Below are 26,592 nucleotides of genomic sequence, written 5' to 3' on the forward strand. Positions count from 1 at the left end.
TTTCATTCTTCATCTCGTCACACTTTGCAGACTCATACACCTAGTGTTTGTGAAAATGACAAAGCTGCAAATGTCAACATCTGTGGAACAAGGAGAACGCAATATGTAAACAAACATCACCAAACAACACAGTCACTAGTTAAATTGGAGCGCCGGCCTTCGAACGCCGCAGCCAATCACCGGCAGTCGACTTGCACTGTGAGTAACGTAGATGCCAGGTTTTGATAAACAAAGAAATGCGTTGAATAAAAAAAGGGCATATATGGTTCTGCTGCATCAATTTCTCTATGTTCTTAACTGTCCAAATTAACAGCGGGGCAATATTAGAGAACTGCAAAGCTAACTAGAGTGCTCTTTTTAAGGGTGGATAAAGCACAAAGTCTACACATAAACAGTTCTCCTCTAAAATACCCATGACACAACAAACTATAATCATTGATAATATATCTTTATTTTATTTTTTTGACTATCACTAAAATAACGCATTTAACATGTCTTAACAGAATATCCTCATCTAGATGTTTGGATTTGAAATAGCATCTTTAATGAATAAAACAACATCATATTTTCATGTAAAACACCACATTGTTAAAAGTTCCCTATAAAGAGGAAAGAAAGTTTTCATTTTTGTGACAAAACCACAATGCCATACAAAATACACTTTTTCACCTAACTGAATGAGCCGATTTGCATTTATGTCAAGCATATTTCGCCATGGTAGCTTTGACCTTAGCACAAATTATAGCACTCATTGTTATTTTAAGATTGCATTATACAATGTGTGATAAAAGGAAGGAAAAAAAAATGTGAAAGGTTAGAATCCATGAGGTTATCTTCCGTTTTGCCCCTCCCCCCAAAAGTGCTAATTAGCGTTAAACAATGATTCCGAGCAAGCCATTTCTTACAGAAAAAAATATATATGCTGTATATCAAGAGGCTTCATGTACACCACGTTAAGACAATGTGTTTCATACACAGTTATCCTCAAAAGTGCTTGTTGAAGTCTGAGCAGACTAGAATAGAAAACAAAATGTACAGTACATTGGCCACATGTTAGCTTTGTGTTATTTATACAAATATAATACATTTAAAATGAATGTTATTTAATACACATTCCTAAACGTTAAAATCATAATAATAATAGAACCAGTTAATATACCTTGTTGTCCCTTGTCACGTTGTTTAGACATTAAATAAAATACACGTCAGCCATCTTTTTCTCAAACATGCTTCTCAACTGTTGCTCTCGGATCTTTTAATTTAAGACAAAACCTGCATTCGATTGGATTCCTCCCTTTCCCAGAAGCCTTTTGCAAAATATGTAACTACCGGCGGTGCTGACAGTAGGATCCCCAGCAGCAGCCTCGCTTCACACTTTTTGTAGCAGCTCGTGAAGGTTACAACAAACACACTTTCAACACAACAGTCTGTTGGTGTGGCTGAGGATAAAGTGCAGTTCTCCTTTGGCCCCGATGTGGAATCAGATAAAAACCAGTGGTCAGAATCACTCGTAGACACCGGCCTCTGATCTCAGTGCAGCATGATAAAAAGCCTCATGACCCAGAGCCTTGGACAGCAGTCTGTGCCCGCGGGGAGACATGCAGCTCTGGCCAGGCAAATATCCTGCCACGGCTTTACCGGATCTTGTGGGTTTAGGTTTGGGCGCCACGTAATACCCCTCCATGTGGTCATATTGTGTGGGCCTGACTTTAGTGCTCTGAGTCCTTCTGTTGGGCTGAGTGGAAAAGGATCCCAGATGTTCAGGATCCAGAGGGGATTTGGCATGATAATGATAGTAGTGACGATTTTCTCTGGTGCTCTGCGACCGCCCGGGTCTCCTGAGGATGCTGGGTTTCACAACACCAGAGTAGCTGTTGACAGCGTTGGTCATCATTAATCGATCGCGGTCGTGACCCCGGGTATGGCTTCTGTCATTGTGCTCGATGTTCTTGAGGTTGGGACAGCCTCTTTCCGGGAGTGAGGGGACCTTGCGGAGCGGCGGCTGCTGCTGCTGCTGCGAGGAACTGTGTTTGATTTGAATCCGCCTCGATGGTCCCGATTCCACGCTGGACCGGTGACCAAACTGCTGCCTGGTGAACTCAGCATCTGCCTTTTGTGACCTCGGGGAGGTTGGGGATGTAACTACAAAGTTTTGGCTTTCCGCCTTGTCGGTGGAGAGGAGGCAGGCGTTTCCGGGGTCTGACTTGCTTCTGGTGTGCATTATGTCTCTGTTTCTGGTGTCAGTTGGCGAGACGGGACTCTCGCAGGGAGACACAGCTGGATATGTGTTTTTAAGTCTGGATTTATTCTCCTGCTTGACTGGTTGATATACGACTCTTTCAAAAACTTCCGAATCTCTAGCCTCGTAAACTACTGTGTCCCTGCTTTCTATGTAAAGCTCTCTGTTCACAGGAGGGACCCGACGTGGAGAGTAGTTGTAGTAATCTGGCTGTCCGCTATCTCTTGTGGAACGCACGGTGTAAGACTGGCTGTGTCGGATACCACTTTCCCGGCAGGGCTCTATGTGATAGCGGGAGCCTTCAACGGGGCTCATATCTGGATAGGGGTTGTAATGGTAGTCAGCATGTGTGTCCTCAAACTGCGGGCGTACAGGGTGAAGACCGGCTTGAATCATCCTCTGATAGGGAGCCTCCTGGCTTGTTGTTTGCTCGACATAAAACATGGTGTCAGGGGGCAGGACTTCTGTCTCTGCCAACTCGTAGTGACTAATCTGAGGGGCATGGAAGGAGCGAGCCCTCCGGATGGCCGGGTGCCCGCCTGCCCTATCTTCTGACCTCTGCCACTGGCTTTGTTGCCTAGGGCAGCCGCTGATAAGGTGCTCATCTCTACGGTAGCGTCTGTACTGAGGTGACAAAGGGTGCCGTAAACCTAAAGTGCTGTAGCGGCTTTCAGAGGACTGCCTGTATAAGCCTTTTGGCCCGGAGAGGTGAGGCGGCAGAGCATCAGGCCGAGGGCAGTGAGGTGCAGGCATTCGTCCTGCTTGAATCGGCCGGTGATGATGATGAGGAGGAGGATGATGGTGGTGGTGGTGATGATTACTGTAGACGTTCTCCACCATGCCCAGAGGTCTGTCCTCCTCTGGGCTGTAGTGACGGGCCGAGGGGGGCTGTAATGGACGTGGAAAGACCTCCTCAATGGAGGCAGGCATGGAGGTCTCTGCCAGAACAGCGCGGAAGTTAAAAACATTGATAGAGTCTGCGTTGACGTATACGGGAGAAGTTGACGGGCTCTGAGCCGAGCAGACAGGCTGAGTGGGCGTCGAGACTCCAACGCTCTGATAGGTGTGCTCTGCTTGTGTCATATCTCGAAGCTCTTTTTCCTCTCCGTGGTCCCTCCTCTCTGCGCTGCCTTCGTCTAGGCTCCCTGACCCGAGCGGGCTGACATTAGGAGTGAAATTGCACATGCTCTCCTGTCCGTCAGCGACCTGTAGCGGCTCTGAGCAGAGGTGCGAAGGCAGGAAATGAGCTGGATGGGGACAGCAGTGGGCCTCCACGGGGCTGTGCGCCGATGTCTGCCACTGGGAAACAGACGGGATATGAGGGCCACAGTACTCCTGAGGGTACACCTTGAGATCAAGAACGGAGGGCCGTGGCAGTCTGTCCTGGGCGTGGGGCACTTCCTGTCTCTGCAGAGGGTGCGATGGGGTGTTGCTTCGTCTTTGGGAGCCACTGCTCGCCTTCTGGGCAGATTCGGCCAGAGCCAAAGCCAACTTGCGTGCAGCACTCGTCAAGGGAGGGTGAGGAGGGAGAACAGACACTGAACTCATAAATCTATCTGTTCCTGGGGAGGGATAAGACAAACAACGCTACAGTATGACAGGACAAACAAAGCTATGGTAAGACATGATGGGACAGGACACAAAAGCTTTCATAAGAAACTACAAAGTGCATTATTATTTAAAAAGACACTAACTATAGAGTTAATATTATATGATGTTAACCAGGAGAAGCACTGACCTGGATCAGGCAAGTTCTGTGCAGATTGACTGAGGTCTGTCGTGGCTGACGCCTGGCTCGCTGTGCTGAGTGGGCTGCAGTGTTGATAGGGCGCTCTGGGCTGTTTTCCATCTGCCACTGCAGCTTCACACTTATCCACTGGGGGAGAAGAAGCCGGCAGAGGGGGCAGAGAGGCGGCTGCACACTGAACATCTGCTTGCGTCTTAAATGATTTCTTCCTGAGTTTTGGAGAGAGCTGCTTGGAGGTAACCTTCTTCCCACCTTTACCGAGAATGGGGCTAATATCTGGAGACTGTGAGCAGCTAAAGTTGTTGTTCGGAGAAGAGATGGGCTCTGATTCACTGGAACACCCTGCGTTTTTCCTCCATTTATTTCCATCTTTGCCGTGCTGGGGTCCGGGGGTCGCTGTGGGTGGGCTGCACTGAAAAGACATGGGGTCAAAGTCCAAAGTAGAGATGCCCGCAGCCGGCGGGAAGAGGTCGAGGTCGTCTTCCTGGTGTGGAGGTGAAATACAAGCTGCAGTGCGGACATGATCAGCACCATTCGGACTGTCGTTCAGTGGCTGAGTTCTGCGCTCGTTTTTACTTCCAGTATTGTGTAAATCGTCTTTACTGACAGCAGAAACGGCCTCACTGGTTGAACGAGGTCTGAGGGGACGGTAACTCGGAGGTTCCCCTGGAATGGAAATGAATTCATTTTTATACCGAGTATTCAGTAGACAGAAATATGCAATTAACATAAACCACTGGGAGACGATCTAAAGTGTGCAAAATAAACAGTTCTAATGAATCATCACCTTCAAAATTGTGCAAAGAGGTGAGAGATTCTTCACTCTTGGTAGAGCGCAGTGTGCCGCTATCGCCCCTTCCACCTGCAAAATGTTTGAGCAAAACAGTCCTTCTCAACAAATGAATCAGCACCTCGAAAACAACAGCACATCCAAGTGTCAAGATTAGTAGAGAAAACTGACAAACTCAAATAGAAAAAGAAGCTTTTAGAGGTACAGAAGCCGTATGATTTCCGACAGCGCAACAGCAGCAGTGAGCTGACCTGGCAGTGCAATGCTCTTTATCTCGTTAGGCTCACTCGGGTGTCGCTTCAGCTTACGTTTGGACACAGAATGGGACTTGCCCAGGTGGAAAAAGGAGAGCCAGTTCCCCACAGGAGACTTCTTAGCCTTGGCAGGAGGCCGCTTGCCGCTGCAACACAAAAACAAATCATCTTCAGCGCTTGCAGTTGCCTCATCGAGCACAAATAGAAGCTGCCACACAGGAGAAGAATAAGAAACCTTAACATTAGAGTTGCAACTACCGATTATTATCATTGCATTTAAATGTGATTAATCATTTAGTTTTGAAAAATTCAGAAAACAGTGACAAAGCCAGCGGCCCAAGTTGCTTGTTTTGTTATGATTTTTTTTGGCTAAAGACATAAAATTTTGAAGGATGAAACACAGAAAAAGCAGCAAATCCTAACAGATGAACAGCATTTTTGCTTCATGAATGGCTTTACTGATTAATCGACGATGAAAATGGCTATCTATGCTAACTAGTGATTCAGTGCATATCACATACACCGCAAAGCACAAAGATGGAACAACTCAAATCGCAAATGATGAATGTAAAGGTATGAAGAAAGGGATCAAGACGCAGAAGGATTCATGTCAGAACAAACACGGAGGACGACTCTGGCGTAGATCTACCTCTCCATCGGGAGCTCGATGACTGTGTGGAACTTGCCGAGGAGAGCTCCAGGTCCCTCCCCGACCTCGATGTAGTCGCTGTGTGTGAGGCAGGGGGTGGTAGCCGGGGAGCCCAGCTGCACCTGAGTGCGAGCCTGAGCCTCCTCTAAAGACAGCAGCTTAGTGGACGGGGAGCAGACCATCAGGGACTTTGGTCTGGATAAGGTGTTGTTACCTAAAGTTGAGGTGTTCAGTTAAGTGTGTTTCAGAATCATACAGTCGCTGTCACTTTGATTCTTCCTTTCTGTTTAGACATTACATGAGAACCTACCAGTACTTTCTCTTATGATGGCGTTGAGTTTGGGGCTGAAGAGAGCCTCAGTGTTGTTGAGGATGAACTCCACCACTACCGACTGGATGCGCACCTCCATGAACGCCGCCGTGCCGCTAAAGCAGGCCGACTCTATCTGTCTGGACCTGAAACACAGTTACAGAACAGCACAACCTATTTCACAGCTCCGGACCGCTGAGACGTGCCCCAGTTCACTGTCACAGAAAGGCTGGAATGAAACAGCAACGGCAACGGTGCCGCGATCGTGATAGTCACCTGAGGAGGTTAGGCGCCCAGACGATCGCTAGGTTTTTCGTGTGCATGTTCGTGATGGAGCTGAAGGTGGCGAGGTGGGAGAGGTGTCTCATGAGGAACTCCAGAGTCCTGTAGAGAGAGAGACGATGCAAATATTTACTATTATTTTACTCTCAGATGGCAAAATTGGCAACTTTAGGTCACAAGAGAGGCTCATATAGGTCAGATACCACTGTTACCCCTATTATTACCAGCAGGTGGAGTCACAACTAATGAGTTTAGTGCATCTGGCAACATGAAGAATGATTTTAACTTTGAATTTCTGTATTCAGTGGACATCAGAGTTGTGGAATTTCAGAGCTCAGACATGAGACTTCTGTTCTGTTGTGAATTCAAACACAGGATTGTGGAGAAAGAAAGTGCTTTGGATGCTTGTTATCTTCACTACAGAGACCGTTTGTTCTTCTCTGATGTGGAGCATCTTTTTCAAGAAATCACATTTTCCCCCCTTTTGGCCACCAGGGTGCAGCCGTGAGCTTTAAACCCGACCTGTAATGTGGAGGAGGCAGCTGCTGGATGACATTGTGGATTTTGACCAGCCTCTCCTCGTCTGTGGCTGCAGACACGGCCTCCTGTGAAGAGACAGAGGATAAAGCGCACATCACTGCGAGGCTGATAATCACAGCGGAGGGAGTTGCCTTAACATCCCCACTCTCTCTCTCTCTCTCTCTCTTTTTTTCCACCCCTTTTATATTCCGAGCAGCCAGTGTTTCAGCTCGCTTAATCTGCTATTCGGTTTTAGCATCCACATCCCCCTGCTGTTCCTAGAAAGCTCGGCATAATGCAATGACCCCATTTTGAGCAGCACTTTAAAATGAGCTGAAATCTTTATATTGTTTCCTCTGTTCCTTTGTTATTACAGAGTTACTAGAAATCCATCCCTTGGACCCTTTTATTCCTCGCAATACTTGACCCCGTCTCCTGCATTTATCCCCAGCATAAATGTCCAGGCTCTGCCGCTTTGGTCCTTACTGAGAATCTGTCGTAGAGTTGGTAGGTGAGCAGAGGGTTGGGCAGCTCTCTGAAGTACAGCTTGCAGAGGGAGCCCACTGAGTGAATGTCCTGTCTGAAGACGTCTCTGCTCAGGTCTGGGATCTGCTCGGAGTCAAACTCGTGCCTGACGGAGACAGAAAGAAAAATAAGAGGATATAGAACAGCGTGGGAGTCGTCCTACTGCCCATCTGTCAGCATGAGGCAGAAAAACAAGGAGGACTTTTCAAACTATAAGCTACTTTCGAGACACACGTCATTAATTTGTCACTTAATCTTTGATGTATTCTAATTTAGCCATAGACACCCGCAGAACACAATATCATTCCTTCTCCAAATAACAAAAGTAAAACCTTCATTCCTGTATTTCATGCATTAAGTCCTTTAATAGGCTTATTGGTCATTGTGGAAACATTACCAACATGTCAACTGCTTTTTATCTACGGCATTTTCCCAAAATGACTATTTCATGTGCTGGCAGTCAAGTTTTTCGAGTGAGGAACGTCCTTTTCATTCGCTGTCAAAGCCCATCAGCTTATGTGGCTCCCAATTTATCTACTGATGGGGGTTTGTTTCACAAATTCCTCCTGGCAAGCATAAAATACACGAGAAGACCATTACAGCCATTCAAAGCGCACAGCTTGAAACAAATTGTATTTGATGGATTTCAGGAGAGGCGGCTCAAAATCAGTACTCGGAGAGCAGCATCCATCATAGCTGTCGGTAATGGGCTCTATAATTACAGCTCTTTTAATGATATTTTCAGTATATATGCTGCGACTGCTCGCTCGTGCAGCAGCTCTGTGCATGCGGCTACAATGAAAGGTGAAGACCATATATAATGGATGATGATAATTTGCTATATGATCTGTGTTTTTAGAGGAATCATGTTATTTAATACATAAAGAACAGAGGTGCTGCTTGACATGACCTTAGATTGACTCCTATTAGATGCATTATACATCTTGGAGACGGTGTTATTTACTGTAGAAATGAAACACAGCATGGTGCACAAAGAATAACAGCAACAACATCCTGAGAAAAGATTACATGACTTCAACTAAATATGAATGGAATTAAATTGTGGACCCTGATTCCAACCCAAAAGATCACCACATGATCTTATGTCCAGATCACCCACCTCTACTCAAACCCACAACTTCTCTCTGCTGACTCACCAGCCAAGACCTTTATCCTTGAAAACACACATTTACAGCACTACCCTACTCATGCTGTTTGAAGGATTTTTGGAAAGGATGGGGGCCAGGTTTGGGATCTGTACAAGTCTGGCATTGCTCAACCTCAGGCACTGTTTGGAGTTTTGTCTGATTTAATATCTTGTACACAACAAGCGCAAACCTCAGCTTCTGAATGTTGGAAGAGATCCCTGAGAGTCTGTAGATCCCGTCCACGACTCCGTGCTTCTCTATGAACTCCGAACAACTCTTCACAACCTGTGGGACTGCAAGAGACAAGACAGTCAGCAACGTGCTTTAATTCATTTAAGACACCTTGAGAAAAAAAAAAAATCCTTCCTAAGCACATAAGAGCACAACTATTAAGCTAGTTTTAAATCATGTTAAAAGAATAAATCTGGAAATATTTTGTTTTTAAGTCTGCAAAACCAGCATGTAATCCCACTTTAAGTTTTGCTTGTGCAACTAAAGTCTGACAATCTGTATGTTATTCCTCCATTGTTCAGGAACTATTAAAAACACATCCCTGAGCCACTGGATGACATCTTCCTTCATCCCTATAAATACAAGCACTGTAGTTTATTTTAAGTGCATCCAAAATACACAACTCTACTGCTGTAAATATTCACAAGTGCACCAAATATATGTGCACCATTTAGTACATTTGCTACATCACCGAGCTGTTTTAGGACATTTAAAAAAAAAAAGAAAGAAAGTGCTTATTTGTGATCTTTTTTTATTGTTTTAGCTATCTGCTACAAACGCCACAAATATGGTTGGAAAGCTAAACATGCGTAGAGTAAATCTGCAGGTTCATAATGTTATTATCTAAAAGGGAAAGAAAACTAATTTCTGCTCTTTATAAACTGTTCCTCTTATGTTGAAATGATCTCATGATGAAGGGTCATAAATAAGTAATGCCCAAAGGCTGTGAATCTAAGGATACCTTAGAACAGAAACGATGCAACTTTAATCCAATAATGTCCAAAAGACTGAGCATAGATTGGTAAAATTTATGCAAGCTCTCTGTCCCTATGGTGCCACAGAAGAAAACACACAGAAGAAACACCTTTTGGCAAATCTACAAGGATCTACGCAGGAGCATAAATTCACAGGGCTTTCTTTGGGATTACTTCTTATCTGCTGGCAGTTTACATTGAATTATTAACTGCCAGCAGGTAAAAATGAGAAATAAAAGGCTCTACTTTGGGAATATTTTACCCTCGTGTCCTGAGTTGTGGAGATGTTCCCCCAGATCGCAGCCAAACACTCGCTCTCGGAGGATACCGCGCTGCCGGAGCTTCTGCGGCGGCGGTCGAGACTTCATGAAAGACCTCAGGAAAGTCACCAGCTTCCCATGCTTCTTACACACTGATTAAGACGGCACACACATACACATAAGAGCCACTTTAAATCAATCTGACTCATATCCTAAGAGCAAGTCTTAAATAAATCATCAAGCGCACTGAAGAGTACCTGGCTTCGGCACTGAGCTCTGAACACTGGGGGGGATCTTGTCATTTATCAGCTCAACACAGTCGCAGGGGAAGAAACCAACCTGCAAGAAGAGAGAAGAGTGAGTGGACTAAAGAGGAGAGACAGAGATGGTGATACGCTTGTAAGTTCAAAGGACCAGTGGGAGTGCAAAGCTGTGGCAGACTGTTGTAGGGTGAAGGTGCAGAAATAGGTCAGGAAGAATGAGGGTGCAAGCTGCCTCAGGCTGATAAAACAGCTAGTTTGTTTTGTTGTCATAAACATTCTTGAGTGTTGCACAGTTACAATCACAAACTGCCTTTCATTTTGCAAAGGTGATTTAAAAAGAAAAAAAAAAGGGGGTTCACCTCATGCAATATTAGAGTATGCTAAAAAAAATCTAAAACATTTTTAAAATATGATGCTATAATGTTTTATCATTTTTGTTTAATTAAAAAATATAAATACAAAATAAATTTAAAAAAATTAGGGGCTCACCTTTTGCAATATTTAATGATTTTAAAAATGTCTAAAATATTTTTAATAATATGGAGTTCACTTCATATAATATTTAATTATTTTAAAAAAATTTTAAATAATTTGGAGTTCACTTCATATAATATTTAATTATTTTAAAAAAATTTTAAATAATTTCGAAATATCGGGTAAACCTCATGCAAAATTAATATATTTTAAAAATTTTGAAAAAAAAACATTTTAACAATATGGGATTTACTTCATCCAATATTCATGTTATTAAAACTTTTTTTTTTTTTTTAAATATGGGGTTGACCTTATACAATATTCAAATATTTAAACATTTATATAAAAAATAAATATATGAGGTTCACTTCATGCAATATTGAACATCTAAAAAATATATATTTTAAAAATGCAGGGTCCACCTTGTGCAATATTAAAGATGAACTTAAACGACTGATCTCACAGTATGAACTGTCCAGACTCCAGAAGCATTATCTTCTAGCCAGTTTGCAGTCAACCTTATTGTGTATTTTATACATCCTACAACAGATATTTTACCTGAAAGCCATGCTTCCCTCTCCACCAGCCTGTGTCTTCTTTAGGAGGCATGTCGATCACTGACACAATGTCGCCCACCTGGATCACAAAGACAGTGAAGATAAGAATAAAGTTTGACCTCAGCTGAATGAGAAGGAATCATAAAAGGATAAAAAAAATATGCAAGACCTCCTATGGGATAAAATTTACTGAAAGAAGAAAAAATAATAGTTAAAACATTGATTTGAGTGCGACTGTATTTCTCTTATATCCAGCGGTTACCTCAAAGGTCAGCTCGTCTGTGGCCTGGGCCGTGTAGCGCTTGGTGACGTGGGCAGCAGCGATGGCGGGGACATTGATCGAGGCTTCTTCAGACACCAGCAGATGGTTGCCTTTGTTGTCGATCTAAAAATAAAAAAAGTGTCTTTAATAACACCACAGATGCACGTTAGCCTAGCTTTGCTCAGAGATCAGAAGCGGGGAGCGGGAGCTGGTAGCGTTTCATTAGAAGCGAGACAAGAACAAACAGAGTACAGTAAAGATAATGCTTCTTACTTCACTGTTTTCTCCCACCTGATATTTTATTCTTTTAATTAGTGGTTTTTGGAGCAGAGTCTGAACAACGCATCACAAGTAATCATGCATTTATTATGGGTGGGATTTTTAAGCAAACACTGCAGAAACCTGGTACAGAAAACACAACATAAAGCCCAATTTCACACAGCATCTCCCACATCTATGCAATGTTATCACAACTGCTCACTAGCTAGTCAGCTGGCTGATGTTGGGGTTAAACAATGACAGCTAGACTGATTGATGCACAGAGCTGTAATGTATGCAGTTTCCCTCCTTCAATATTCTTTCTTTGACTGTGGCAATCAACTGCATTTACAAAAAAGTTTCAATAAGCTTGGATAATCACACGCAAATACCAAGCAACTGTTTCCATTCTATACTTTGCAGTGTAAATCTGAGGAAACCACTGAAGAACAACTCATACCTCCATCCATGTGAGCACTGGACCACAGTTGATCTTGTTGTCAGCGATGGCAGAGAAGCGGGACAGGTAGGTGGCCAGCATCGTTGTAACAGCCTGAAAGGTGAACACAAGATCGTCAAGATTTAGAAAAGACCAACAAATTAAGCAATTAGAAACAAGGCAAAAGTAGCTGTGCGTTACCTCGACGGTGTCCTTTAACGTGTTGAATCGTGGCAGCTCGGTGAGCTCGGAGTAACGGCGGTCATAGATGCACAGGTGCAGGTGTTTGTCCAGCACCCGGAAGTCTTCATAGGATCGCTTCACCAGCCAGTTTTTACCCTGATAAAGTACATATAAGAAGCTATAGTGCAACTGAACACTACTTAAGAAATATATGCTGTCAGACAAAAGCAGTGTTTACCTGGCAAGTGATCTGCACCAGAAAGACCAGCTCCTTGGAGTCCGGACCAGCCTTCGGTGCTTCAGCCTGCCCCTCTGCGAAGGCCAACTATGAGGGGAAAAGGAGCAGAAAACAGGAGAGTCAGTGGAGCTAATGCTGAGAGGGCTAGTACGCTAAATAATGGATGAGGATAATACAACAACCTCTCTTTATATGACCTGCTATACAAGAGGAACATCATGTCTGAACCCATTTCTCCATTAAATAGTAAAACCACTTTTACACTGAGTCTGGAAGGCAACAAGGAATCATGGGAAGTAGCGCCTGAGAGGAGATGAATGTCAACATTTTGTTATAGAAAGTCTGACAAATTCTCTTTGAATAGGACAGCGTTCGTGATACAGTCTATCCAGGAAGTAAGACGAGTATACTTCTTCTGCCACCCATTTATTTTCTTACTTCACCATAAATCCCGCAGTCTGAAATGTATAATAGATTAGCTGCTGGAGCTCGGAGGAGGTGTAGATTTAGCACAGATTTTCTTCTTCTTCCTTCCCACCAATATTTCATACGCCCCTTAAACCGAGAAGATCAAAGCCTCGCCGGAGTTTGGGAATTTGTTTGATAGACGTTACTGTAGGAGCGACTTCAAAGGCCTCGAAGCCAAGGGAAGTTCTGGTTATTTATAACTGGTAGCAACTCATCCACATACTCTGTTACACAACACGCAAGCGACCTAGTTACTGCTCAACGGTAACACGGCAAATCAGGCTGACAGACGGAAACACGCCGAGAAATTACTTCTTGAGTAAGTCACAATGGGAGAGCGAGGATTTGTCTGAAATAGTAGTCCCAAGCAAACGGCTAAATTAAGCACCGAAGGGGGGCAAGAGGCCAAAGGGATGATGGGAAGAAGGATCAGAATTACAGATAAGCCACAAAACAAAACAGCAAAAAAAATCTGAAAGTTTCCACTGAAGGCACGCTTGCTTCCTCTGTGATGCTCACACACCTCCAAGGCTACTCATCTCAAACTACAGCATGCTACTACAGCCCAGCCCTCCAGCCCTTTGCGCAAGAAAACACAACTGCAACGTGTTATTTATTCATAAACATCTGCCACCAAGAAGCTCAAACGAACGCATACTCATCCATATGTCCGCGTTACCTGCCACTAAAGCATCTCAGACATCCATCCGCAACTGGAGGAAGTGCTTCTCTCTTTGTGTGCAGCCGCAGTCCTGGACCACAGTAAGCCCCCCTCCAAGAAGCCAAATCTTGGCTAAGAGCTCGCAGGAGTTTAAATGCAGCTCCTCACTCGCCTGTTTGCTGTCCCCCTCGCCGGCTCACGCAGGAAAAAAAAAGCTCATTTACAGTGCCTTGAATCACCACGCGTTCAATTCAAAGCAGAAAATATGAAAAGAGGATGCTTCCCACTGTGTGTCTTACCCCCCTTCCTGCCTCCCTCTTTTTTTCGATCTCTTCCCCCTCCTCCTCCTCCTCTCCCTCTCCTGTGCTCTGTCTCCATCACCATCCCCCCCTTCTTCTTCTTCTTCCCTCTCTCTCTCTCTCTCTCAACCGCTCTCCTTTCTCCGGTGACAAAAGGGGGGTTTGCCAGTAAATGGGCTCAAACTGGCACACGCAGATGCACAAGCTCATCCATCATACTGAGGCGCGAGACGGATAGACGGCCCTTCGTCATTTCAAAACAATTCTCATTCATTGCGCTCTCAAGGCGAGACTGGAGCTAATCTGGAAGAGGAATCAGTCAGGCAGGCTGCAGACGGCGGCAGTCTGCTGTCCTTGTGCTGCTCTGCAATCAGGACACATGAGACCCTGATCAGCGGCTTTCCCTCCTTTGCTGTGAGCGCAAAGTCAAACAAATGCATCACAGGAGATACAACAACAACAAAGACTCATCTCTGATATTAAGCCGAAGATTTATCACAGCGCACGGTGACGCGCGCCTGCTGTGTGTTTGTGCGGTGCAGCCATTAGTGTCAGACTGATATTTCTCTTAGAGCTCGCCTCAGCTGTTTGTCTCCTCCTGGAGCTTTTCAAGGTCACTGAAAGTGTTGTGCTGCTTCCTTTCCCTCCACATCACTGATGGGAGGCATCACGGTCACGGCAAACCACAGCAGGAACGTTCAACCATCAGCATCTTGGGATTAAAGTCCCGTCCAGCCTGCCACACTGTAGCTCATTAATCCTACACGTAGGGATTCAGCACCACAGAACGCATGGAACTGCTCAGGCGCCCTTTTGTGTTAACCTACGCTGGCAGCTTCAGGTTGTGCAGAGGAGACTGATGCACTCTGCTGGCGAGCAAACAGAACTACACCGAGGTTAACCAGGCGGGTAATAACCACTTCCACACATGACTGAGCAACCCCTAGTGCTTCACTGCTTCTCATTATCACCGAGAAACTCCTTCTTAAGCTTATAGAATATCTATACGTCCAAACCATTTGTTGGCTGGTAAAGGTAATTAAATTCCTAATACGGAACTTCAGGACCGCAGGATTTTCAGATTAAATATTTCCAGCTAATGTTAAAACATTTTTTTCCTAAATTTACTTGAATTTGTGAAAACAAGCCCCAGAGTCCACAGAAATAAATATCAGTACAATAATAGTGTTTATATGTTGATGTTTTGCAGATAAGGCGCAGTGGTTAGCACGGTTGCCTCGCAGCAAGAAGGTCGCCGGTTCGCATCCCGGTGAGGGCACCGGAATCTTTCTGCATCGAGTTTGCATGTTCTACCCATGCAGCGTGGGTTCTCTCCGGGTTCTCCAGCTTCCTCCCACACAGTCCAAAAACAAGTTGAGGTTAATTGGTGATTCTAAATTGTCCGTAGGTGTGAATGTGAGTGTGCTTGGTTGTCTGTCTCTAAGTGTAGCCCTGTGATAGACTGGTGACCTGTCCAGGGTGTCCCCTGCCTTCGTCCTAAGTCGGCTTGGATAGACTCCAGCCCCCCCGTGACCCTAATGAGGATTAAGCGGTGTATAGATAATGGATGGATGGATGTTGATGTTTTGTAGATGCTGATGTTTAGCCTGCTAGCATCTGCTAATAAGGGTTAAATAAGTAAATGCCATTAGTTTTGTATGAATTTTCAAAAATATAAACTTTGTGCAAATTCATCCTGAGGGAACATCTGTATCAAACTTCATTGAAATCTGTCCAGCAGTTATAGATATATTTGACTCTGAACAAAAAAAAAAGGAAGGTCTAAGGATTGCCACATTTAAAAGGCGTCACCAGCTGGGAAACATGACTATGTGCTCTGAATTTCATGGCAATCCATCCAACAGTCATTGAGATATTTCAGTCTGGACCAAAGCAGTGGATGAACATTGCCATCCCTGGAGCAGTACTGGTAATTTGACTAAAAAAAAACATCCCAGGTTGATTGTAGTCTTTTAAAAATAGTCTATAATATAGCATCTACCTTCCACCCACATGAAACTGTAACCGCATATCCTCACACCTGTTATTGTTTTGGCAGATTTTCTGTCTCCTGCAATTCCTGGAGGAAAACAGATGTCTGAAAGCTCTAATGTGGCGTTTCAGGAGGGGGAAAAAAAAAAAGGAAAATGCAATAATGAAGACAGACTGTCCCCAAAAGACAAACAAGGATATTGATTTAACTGCCACAACGCATTTTCGGAATCATGCATTTCTGAAGCAATTCACCAAAATGGCCACTTGAGACTGAGCCAAAGACACAATTACTAAACATACTAACTCTGCAGCTGAAGTCACGGTGTTAGTATTTTCAGGGCTCACCTGGACGTTGCCAAAATCAACAGTCTCATAGTGGAAATGGGCACACTCTGCCAATCTGGGGAAGTGACCTCTGGGGAACGTCAGCCTAAAAAAAACAAAAAAAAAAACACAGAACAACAGCAACTCATCAGTATTCAATCACTGTGATGGAGAGAAGAGCCAAGTGAAAGAGAGCAAAGAGGAGAAAGAGGAGGGGAGAGATTAGGCCCGAGTATGAGAACAGAGTTGGAGATGCAGCAGGCTGACTCGTCTGTCTGTGTGTGTGTGTCGCACCCATCATTTCATAGGTCCTCATTTCACTGGCCTGAATAAGAGCCCTGGTTTACAGCCTATAATAGCAGCAAGTCTGTCACGGGGAGCACCTACTTCTTCATGTTCTTGACCTTCATGCTGGCCGTGCTGACGCAGGAGCGCAGGAGGGGCTCGGCTGGGTGCTCTGTGATGTCATCACTCCTCGCCTGCAAAACACAGCAGGCGGACGTCAATAAGTGTCGGTCAGACGCAAGACAACTGCTGGAGAACCGATTAAAGCCCACGGGAATTAAGTTGACTGCATAAAACAGTGGTGGTGCAGCAAAAGACACAGGAGACACACTTTAGACACTTGGTATAAGAATAGAGAGCTGAATGGGACAGCTGTGTCCATTATTGTCAGTCATGCAGCTTTTCTTGCTACACAATGCTACACTATACTCTGCAATGCTTTTATGCCATTTCATGCTGTGTTGCATTGTGCTATGATAACATGCTATGCTTTGCTTGTGTTGTGTTATGTGAGACTCCTACACTATGTTATGTTATGCCAATGCCATCTATACTGGGCTATTTTATGCGGTGTTATATAATACTTGTGTGACGTTCTGCTTTGGTGCAGCTATGCGTTGCTATGCAGTATACAAGTAAACTATAGTATGTTGTGTTATGCTATGCAGTGCTTTTATTATGTTGCAAAGCTATGTTACATTAGGTTCCTATATTATTTTACATAACTTTCTGATTTATTATAAACAGACTTGTGACCATTAAGGACCCTAAAACATGCATTCTGTCATTCAGTGCTGTTAGTATCAGTTGTAACACGATTGGAATGTAGTTGTATTGTGTTATTATGACAGGATTTTTTTGTTTCTACCAAAATGTTGACAGTGAGCAAGAGATAGTAGGGACGTAAGGGTACACAAAATCACAGTTCAGAATAAATCTTAGTCTTTGGTTCAGTATGTTTTTGGCACAAACATTTTAAAAAAAATGAAAATATTCTAATGTGCTGAATTGGCTGTGAGTCATACTGTAGCAGTTAAGAAACTAAAATGCTGTATAGTGTCATAAAGAAAAGACTGAAGAAAAGCTTTCACACTCAGGTATGAAGTAAATCAAATGTAATCTGCCTATTAAGACAAATGCAGCACATTCATATTAAAATAAATTAACCATTAAAGCCAGCAGTGCAATTTCAGCTTTCCCTGCATTTCTCTTTTTGTCATCTACCTCAGTGCCACTGAGTACGAAGCCATCTTATCTGAAAAAACTGGAATTGTCACTAGACAAAAGCGACTGGTGGCTTGCTATACAGTTTGAGCAGGTTCTGGCTTTGGAGGAAGGCCGCTTAAAACTCCAACTCAAGAAAATACCGTCAGTTGACACATAGTATGCGTTTAATAAAACTTGCACATTGTCCCACCCAGCTTTCAAGGCCAATCCTGCGAACATAAATGAACTAATGGATGGAAACTTCTTAAAAGTTCCAGTTGAAACTCGCAATTTAGAGTTTCTGTTCTGGACTTCTAACAATCAACATAACAAACACAAGCAATTTCATACCATATCATTAGCCTCCTAATCTACAGAGATAAGAAAGTGTGAAAATGTAAAGAAAGACACACTGAGGATACGTAACAGTCTTGCATAGCTAAACCATTCGGCTGCATAGAATGGTCTGGTTGCAATAATGGAAAACAAACCCTCTTGCTCATGTTTATTCCTTTCACAGTTGTGTTGGGTGGAGCTAAGCCAAGGACGCAGAAACAGTTTGTCTTTAAAATAGTAATGTGGGAACTGTTTTGGTGAAACAGAACACATGACTGTCATTAAAATGGCCAGTTCACTGAAAAAAACTGTGACATGTAGATGGCAGAGGAAGGGAACTGTGTGAAAAGCGCATCCAACTGCAGGCTTATACCCTAAGTCTACATCCGGTGAGTCAGACTACACCGGAGTGACCAAAAGCAAAGTGACAGAGGGAGGAGGCGACATCACACACACTGTCATTACGCCTTTACCTCGGCCGTCATCACTCACTCTGAGGTGAGACATCGTCTAATGCAAATTTACACATCCTCACTTCTGTTACTGTGACAACTGACTCTCACATGTCCACCGTATGACTTCAGTGACATCATGGTGTGAATCACCTACGCAGCCGGTGTAGTCTCGTGCAGGAAAGGCAACATGTCTGTTGGTGTTTATGTATTTTCTTGTATAAGCGATGAGTCAGAATCATGTGTGTGGGTGTGTACCATGGCAGTGGATGTCTCCTGTGGCTGTTTCTCTTCTGGAGGATTACTGTTGGCAGCTTGAGGTAAGGCATCGTCTTTGTCCAGGTCCGTAGATGGTAGCACATCACTGCAGAAAAGCAGGAATATAAAGAAAAGAATGATAACATGTCAACTACAGGAGGCTGAGGTGTTCAATTAAGGGGTGTAGTTTTGTAAAAAACACACCAGAGGGAGCAAGTGAGGGAGAATTTATAATATGTGTCTTGGGCTCAAATCATGACATTGCAGCAGGATGGCCCAGAAAACATGTTGTACAAGGACTGTGATGTTTGAATTTCATCATTATCATTATTAAATTAAATCATTATTAATTCAGGCAAACTACTAATTTGTACCAATCGGGTCTATTTGGGATCAAATGCAGCAACTCATCCTTCATACAAATTAGTAGGAAGGGAAAAATGGCGAGCATCTTCAGGAGGGTCAACAAAAAGCCACAGGGTCTTTTGAATGCACTCAGGAAAGCAAAGCTCGTCTATTCAGAGAGCCATAAAGGCAAATCCACCCACAAGGGAGTGCTTCAACAAAACCTTCACTTGAAATGTGACTCAATGTATTCGGGAGTGAAGGGTGAGGTCCATTCAGCTCAACTTTTATGAGCAACAAAGAGAAAGAGGAGAGACGGGGCTTGGATTTGTAACAGTGATTCAGCGTGATGAGATCAGGACACGAGGCCAAGAACGCAGACACACAGAGTAATATATGTGATCCACACTGACACTACGAATTACATAAGCACAATGTAAATCTGGGAGACGTATAGTGAGGCCTGGGCCTGATGAAGCTCGAAACAGGGACAGTTTGTCTCTCTGAGTCACTCCGCGAACTGGGTCATGTCTTAGCCTTAACGTTGCACTGCATCTACTTACATTCACGCCGCATCTGAAATGCAAACACACGTGCACGAGGCCACGCAAGTACTCTACACATGCATGCATGCATCTCTCAGGGCACATGTATGAGGTTTTACATGATTCAGATCAGCTGATGTGAAGCAGAAAAAAAAAAAAAGAGTGTAACTCACCCCTCAAGGACGTCACTACTTCCTGGTTCTCCCTGGGGTCCTGAGGCAGCATTCTCAATCACCGCGGCAACCACGCATCCAGCCTCCATGATGCTGCCTTGCTGCAACAGCCCGCTGTAGAGAAACGTGAGTGGGAGGAGAGACAAGGATAGAGTGAGAGGGAGAGCGAGCGAGGGGTTGGTAAAAGGAAAAAACAAGAGTAGACGAAGGGAGGAAGAGTCCGATGCTATGAAGCCGCCAGACGTTAACCCACTTGAGGCTGCAGCGTGCGCGACTCTCAAGGCTACAATCCACAGAGCCCAGACTGTAATCAGTGATGACATCATGCTACAGCACCAGGAGCTGCTTCGGTGATAAAGCATGACAGGCTGCAAATTCACAGGATGGTTTCACGAGAATATCAGCTTCTTTGTAGCCGAGCACTGACAGGTTTTAGCTGGAGAACACGCACATGTATCATCCTCAAGGAAATGTCAGGACTGTCAGGGAGGCTTCAGCATGAGTTTGCTGATTTGAGGTCATTATTTTTTGCTTTAAACACCCAGAAATGCACGCTTTTTGCTCCTAAAACACTGCAAATTTAAGAAATGTCTGCCCTGAAGTTAACATAAACTCCATTTATGTAAGCTTTCTTTCTTGTTTCATCCCATCTTTCTAACAGGGACTGCTGTCATCTTCTTTCATCAAATTACAACAATGTGTTTTCAACTTAAATCATTTAAAGTGTGGTTCAACTGGTTTTATGTACGTTTCCTCTTCTGTCTTTTGACCTGTACAGAGGCCCTCGGTCAGATTTTAGCCTCGACTTTGAGTTCACATTGTCTCACATGGTGCCCATCCATCCTTTATCTATATCTGCCTATCCTTATCTGGGCGGCTGGAGGGAATCCCAGTTCACATTGGGAGGAGGAGTACATCCAGTCTGTCAGAGGCCTGACACAGACCACTAAATAATGTTCATACTTTTGCGCGGGTTATTTTTCTTGGTCTCCGCTTTTTCCAATTTAATATTTTCTTAACACTTCATCACTGAAGAGCATGTTGAAATGACGTCATAAAAACAGTTAAAGGTAGGAAAAACAGGAGCATACGTCCGACGTTCACCCCGTTGTTTTTGTAATGAATATTTTTCTACATGTGTTATTTTCACGCCATGGGAACTGCACCGGCCCCGATCGCTGACACCCCTCAACGTGCTCCTCTCCTTATGTACTGTAAACAAACAGAAGGAATGTCCTGATGGAGCAAACGTGACTCTTCCTTTAGAATCCTCCCATAAACCGGCCTCTGAACGTATGTGGGTGCTTAGCGTTAAACAATGACTCAAGGGCATGTAGGCACAAAAACAGGTCCCTTCTCACACCTCTGAGGTCCACCCACAGCACTAAAAAAAAGTTCCTCCAATTAACATCGAAGCAGTTTTACCTCCTCCCTAAGGAGCTCGGCTAATCAACACAGAAATGTTTGGAGCAGATTCATCAGCACCCGACTGTCCGGTTGCTGTAATAGCAGTTTCCCATCAGCCAGCCCCCCTTCTGGCCCGGAGCCTCGCTGAGCTGCTGTTGACGGACTTCCACAAAGCCCCCTGACTCAGCAGAATGTGAGCAGGCAGACAGGAGCATGGGCCAGATCGGAGTCCACTCTATCCACATCTCGCACTGTAACTCCTCTCCAGCAGACACCGTAACCTTGCCAGGGGAGTGCATTACACGGGGCGGCAAATTAATTTACTGTTTTGAAGCGTGACGTCAAGCGTTTGTAAAGGGTCACTTGGGGGGAGAACGTCTTTGGAAAGTCACGCGAATGTGAAAGCGGCGTGTCACCAAATGATGTGGAACTGCAGGCATTGTAATATGATTAGTGGCTGTGTAAGTCTGCAGGACAACACAAAAACAAAGTTGCACTGCACAGTCATCAAGAAATAAATGATCTTATTCGAGATATCTTGGCTAAGTTGTGCAAAGATGTAGCCGTTGCATCCTTTAAGAAATGTTGCACAGCACAATACCTGACCTTGTTGATTGTACCACATCAGACAGTGAGTCTTTTCAAGTGTAGGAACATGTTGTGCTGCACATTGCAGAGGAGGCTAGCTAGCGTTGTGCTTTAAAGCTGCCAGAAGACAAACAGAGTCCTCTATGCGAAAAGACCTTGTGGGAGAAGAGCTGGAGATGAGCGCTGTTGCGAGCCCCCATCAGCATTACCAGCATCACAAAACATGAAAAGTGGACTATTTTGGAGATGCCCCAAATAGCTTGAGCTATAAAAAGACTGTGCCGTCACGATTGTAAAAAAAGTCATTTTAGGTGACAACATGGTGACACTTGATGTAGAATCACAGTTGACAAAACAGAACAATGTCAAACAAGGCACCGCTAAGTCCCCGACACTGGCTCTGCGTTGGAAACCTTGGAAATAGCGCCCGCACGCAGCTGCAGAAATCATTTTTCAGTCACAACCACTCCAGATGCGTGAATAAAGAAGCCGCTCCACCTGTCACACTTACAGGAAGAGGCGGCGTTCTGATGTCACACGGCACAAAAGGATGTCGCCCCTCTATCTGATGGCCTACATGGCATTTTCAAGAAAGAAATAGGGCAGCCTACACGAGCTTGCACGCTGTTTATGAAACCGGTATCAGCAAGTGTGCTGACAAGAAGAATGGCTGCCTGTATATTTGTAGCTACAAACACACAGCAGATGTGTCTAAGTGAGTCACAAACACTTTATCACATATGAGAGGAGGGAAGGCGGTGAAGCCGAGGAGAAGGAGGGGGACGTAAAAAAAAGAAGAAAAACCCTTTCAGCTTTTTTGTATGACAGTTAAATGCAACTTTCATGTTAATATAAATCATCTATGGATATTCAGGCAGCATGTTTATGGGCTTTTACAGGTGATTAAGCAATTTCAAGAACATCGAATTATTTAAGACGGGCTGTAATTTAACCCACTCACATTTTCACAATGGAATTAACAGGAGCGGAAAGGTCTGATGAAACAGCCGACTAATGAATGTTCATCCTAATCGTTTTTAAATCCCTGCTACTATATGTCAAAATACTACTTAAACATGATTTTGAACCAGGCTGTACAACGACTATACGGATACATTAGCATTCAGCTGGAGTCGTGTTTCTGGCTACCTGATGAATGGAAATCCAATATTTACTCTCTATTTGGCTGTTTTGCTCTCCAACATCTCCTTAGGGAAATTGCTGGCTCTTTAGCTACTATGTTTTGTTTGCATGTCTTTCGGTGCTGAGCAGCTCGTGTGCAGCAGCATTTTTTGTGCCTGCTGTGACAATGCAGGTGGAAGAAGGTAGACGGAGCCAAAATAGTAAAGCTGCAGGCCGGAAAACAAAAACAATGAGCAGAAAGATGCTCTGCAGAGACTGCAAAGTCTACACGATGAGTGACCCCCTTTAAAGGTCCCATATTGTGCGTCTTTTTTGGCAAATTAATAAACGCTCACGTGTCAACACAGTGTGCTTTTCAGCTCAAAATACTGCAAAGATGGTTCACTTCATTGTGACTGTACAACTGCTGGTTTTAGTTCTGTTTTGCTCTTAGAAACCAACGAGCCGCTGCTGTTTCCGCCCCCTTAAAGGAGATTGGCATTCACAGCTGTCAATCACAGCTTCAGCCTATTGGTTAGTTAGGTGTTTGGCAGCACCCAGGTTAAATTATTACTTTTTTGTGAAGCTGGGGAGGCCAGCTAGCTGTGGAGGAATGTCCGAAGTCAACATTTTCACATCTCAGCAGCTTTAATGTTACACCTCAGGTTTATAGCGACCACTAAAAACACCATAAAAAAAAAGTGTTTTCACCATATTGGACTTTTAACTGCGCCTTTGACGCGCCTCGATTTTGCTGCAAAGAGGAAGTGACAGGCCAGCGTTGTGTCATCGAGGGTGAAGTTGGTTCCTCGCTCTCATCCCGAGCCGTGGATTGCAGTCAACACAAGCGCAGTGGTGAAAGCCCCTGCGGTTGCCATGGTAACCCCTCTCCCGTCCATCGTGACTTGATGCTCCTCCAGACTGAGGATGAGGTAGCGGGCAAACGCAGCCTCAGCCAGCGCTCTGCTGCTGCTGCTGCTGCTGCTGCTAAAGCCACAAAAACAAAAGCCGTCGTCGCTGGAGCTTTGTCACTCGATTTGTTTCCTTGGCTGAGGAGGAGGAGGAGGAGGAGGAGGAGGAGGAGGAGGTGACGGCGGTGGAGGGAATTATTTGATCCTATAATCTTCTTGAAATCTACCAGAGCGAGATTAACTTTATTTCATTGCACACTGAGTCGGTGACACGGCTCAATCATTGCCTCGCAACCTTCAGAGTCACAGTGATCCCTGATGAAGGGCAGAGTGCAGGGGGTGAACTGCAGACCGACTAAGACCCAAATATTTAATCAACAAGCCGAGCTGTCAGTCAGGCTGACAACCTAAGCCTTACAGTGAGATAAAGGCCTTTCTGTTAGGCGGCACAAATTTCCTCCCTCTAAAACAAACGATGAAAAAGAAAATTGTGCAAGACTAATATTTTAGGAACGTTACAGTGATTCTCAGGAGTACAAACACACCACCGTTTTACAAACTCAACACTGAGACTCCCACACAGTGATACTTGATCTCCACCGAGTACGATTCCAACAGAATCCAATACAGCTTCCCTGCAACAGTTACTAATTTTGTAAAGCTCAACTGAGGCAACGCACTGACGAGGCCGTAACTGAGTTGTAGTATTGAACTGCATTACATCACAAATTACAAAACATGTGCTTATTATATTGAGCCCACACACTCCAACACACACACACTGGCAGATGCTGTGGATACAAGTTTCACAATAAATTACAGGGCTGAGGTTATTATTGTATCCAGATTTTTTTTGTTGTCTCGATTAACCACAAGATAAACTCCTTAAACGGCATATGTTGGCCTGCAACATACCCCAAACCCCCAAAATTCACTTTAGTATACACGTGAGACAGAAAAAAAGCAAATATTCACATCTGTAAAGCTGTAACTAGTAAATTTGGGGATTTTTTTTGGCTAAAAATTGACATGAAATCAAACTGGTATTTAATCAACTAATCATCCTTATCATAAGCTTAGTCGTCAAGTCTTGTTTATCGTCGATAAAGGCTTCATAATATGATGTTGGGTGTTTTTTCTTTCAGATTATTTTCCCTGATTAACGGTTTGTTCAATAAAATGGTAAAATACAGTGAGAAACTGCCCCAAAATAAGGTTTTAAAGCCCTGAAATAACATGTTTTGTCCCACAAACTGCCAGACATAATCAGCTTACAATCACATCTGAAAAAAGCAGAATTTCACATGTGCGAAGCTGGAACCAGTCAATTTCAAGATTGTTTGCTTAAAACTGCCTTTGCCAAATAGTCTGTCATCAAAATACATTACTATCTTTCTTTGCTGTCAATCCTAAATGGAAGACTTCATGAGGAAATGCCTAAAAAAAATTCCCCTTATCTTGTTTGAGCAACAGTCCAAAACCTACAAACATCCAATTTGTATCATAAAACACATAAAAAGCAGCAAATACTCACATTTAAGCAGCTAGAACTTGAGCTTGTTTGGCTGTTTTGTCTCCGCATCTTCCTTCAAGTACAAGAACTGGCTTTACAACATGTTGTTAATCTGCAACTAATGTTTTATTTTAAGAGGTTCATCTGTAATCCTAAACTCATTTGGCGTATAAAAACAGCAGAGAGGGAGGAGCATTTTTACTTTTTTAAAAATGGCTTAAATGAGTAGTTTGCTCAGTTGACTCAAGGATTAATGACTAAGTTAGATTGTCCCTAAACATGCCCACACACATGCAGGAGCTTATATTTGCAGCATTAATGCTCAGTCTTCTTAAGATAAACTATCTATACGTCTACATATATAGATTTAAAAAAAAATGAAATTACAAAGGTAGAAGTGTGCCAAATGTGGCACAGATTTTCATTATTTTGACATCAACCATTCCAAGAAAAAAAAAAAATGCACCAAAATCCTTTAAATAACAGATAAACTCAGATTTGTTTTTCATAATCATTTCACAGCCGTCTCCTGGGATCTACTGGGAAAAGTTTACCACCGGTGTACTCTGACCTGTTGGGCCTGACAGATCACCGGTCAGCCCCATGCGCAAAAAAAAAAAAAAAAAAAAAGCGCACACGCACACACAAGCACACGGTCATTAGTCAACTTCATTGGCTGATCAGCTGTTTGTTTTTTTTCTTAAAAGAAAAACAAACAGATGTTATGATCACACCTTAAAGGCAGCTTCATTAGATTAATAAAGACAAACAGTGTGGTGGTGACGATCCCTGCTCACACAGCCAGCCTACCTGTAACTGTGCGCGCCGCTCCACTCCGCTGCCTCCTCTATGCTGCACAGCGCTGAGCTTCTCGACGAGGAAACATGTTGTTGTCAGCATCGCCAGAGACACACACACACGAGCCGCTCATCTGAGGTAGACGATCCGGGGAGAAAAAGCCCCGATCGGGCGCGGCATCGCTGAGGCAGCTGGTGGAGGAGTCTTCCTTTCTTGCTCGCTCTCCCCGCGGCCGCCCGCACTGAGCGCTGAGGAGGAGAAAAAAAAAAAAAGGCTGCACTCGGCAAGCCGGGAGCGCGCGCACGCCGATCTCGTGACCGCGCCTGGGATGTTTTAGCCTCAGGGGCTCCCGGACCTTTTCAAAGTCAAGGACCCCGGTGCGAAGTAGGCGTGAGGGTACGTGCAAGACCCCGGTTTGGTGAGACGCACCGGCCCGAGGAGCCCCATCTGGCAGATTGTGCGGTGTTAGGTAATGCTTGGTACTGAATTACATAAGACCCCAGTGTAGGTGGGTGGTAACAGT

At 44.1% G+C, this 26,592-nt stretch overlaps 1 protein-coding gene across 1 annotated transcript; it reads right to left on the reverse strand.

Annotated features, from left to right (window-relative positions):
- Positions 1-435: 435 nt before the first annotated feature.
- On the reverse strand, positions 436-26,143 carry arhgap32a (Rho GTPase activating protein 32a). The gene is made up of 22 exons (XM_008288782.1): positions 26,082-26,143; positions 19,731-19,844; positions 18,668-18,773; positions 16,518-16,609; positions 16,152-16,236; positions 12,384-12,470; positions 12,164-12,301; positions 11,984-12,076; positions 11,266-11,388; positions 11,005-11,082; positions 9,967-10,048; positions 9,712-9,861; positions 8,654-8,756; positions 7,277-7,421; positions 6,794-6,876; positions 6,266-6,373; positions 5,990-6,135; positions 5,680-5,893; positions 5,028-5,176; positions 4,774-4,848; positions 3,978-4,652; positions 436-3,801 (listed from the first exon to the last, which is right to left on the reverse strand). Exons 2-22 carry the CDS (start codon positions 19,817-19,819, stop codon positions 1,505-1,507), a joined length of 5,118 nt encoding a protein of 1,705 aa, XP_008287004.1. The 5' UTR covers positions 19,820-19,844; positions 26,082-26,143; the 3' UTR covers positions 436-1,504.
- Positions 26,144-26,592: the final 449 nt, after the last annotated feature.

This window comes from Stegastes partitus, unplaced genomic scaffold (genome assembly GCF_000690725.1).
Source record: "Stegastes partitus isolate 25-593 unplaced genomic scaffold, Stegastes_partitus-1.0.2 Scaffold574, whole genome shotgun sequence".
Classification (NCBI taxonomy): Eukaryota; Metazoa; Chordata; class Actinopteri; family Pomacentridae; genus Stegastes; species Stegastes partitus.

Excerpts from the sequence above, each read along its gene's own strand:
- arhgap32a (XM_008288782.1), bottom strand. The coding sequence starts at position 19,819 with ATGGAGGCTGGATGCGTGGTTGCCGCGGTGATTGAGAATGCTGCCTCA. Across the intron at positions 9,862-9,966 it reads GAGCTCAGTGCCGAAGCCAG|TGTGTAAGAAGCATGGGAAG; the intron begins GTACTCTTCAGT and ends CGTCTTAATCAG. Across the intron at positions 7,422-8,653 it reads TCCAACATTCAGAAGCTGAG|GCACGAGTTTGACTCCGAGC; the intron begins GTTTGCGCTTGT and ends TGTCTCCGTCAG.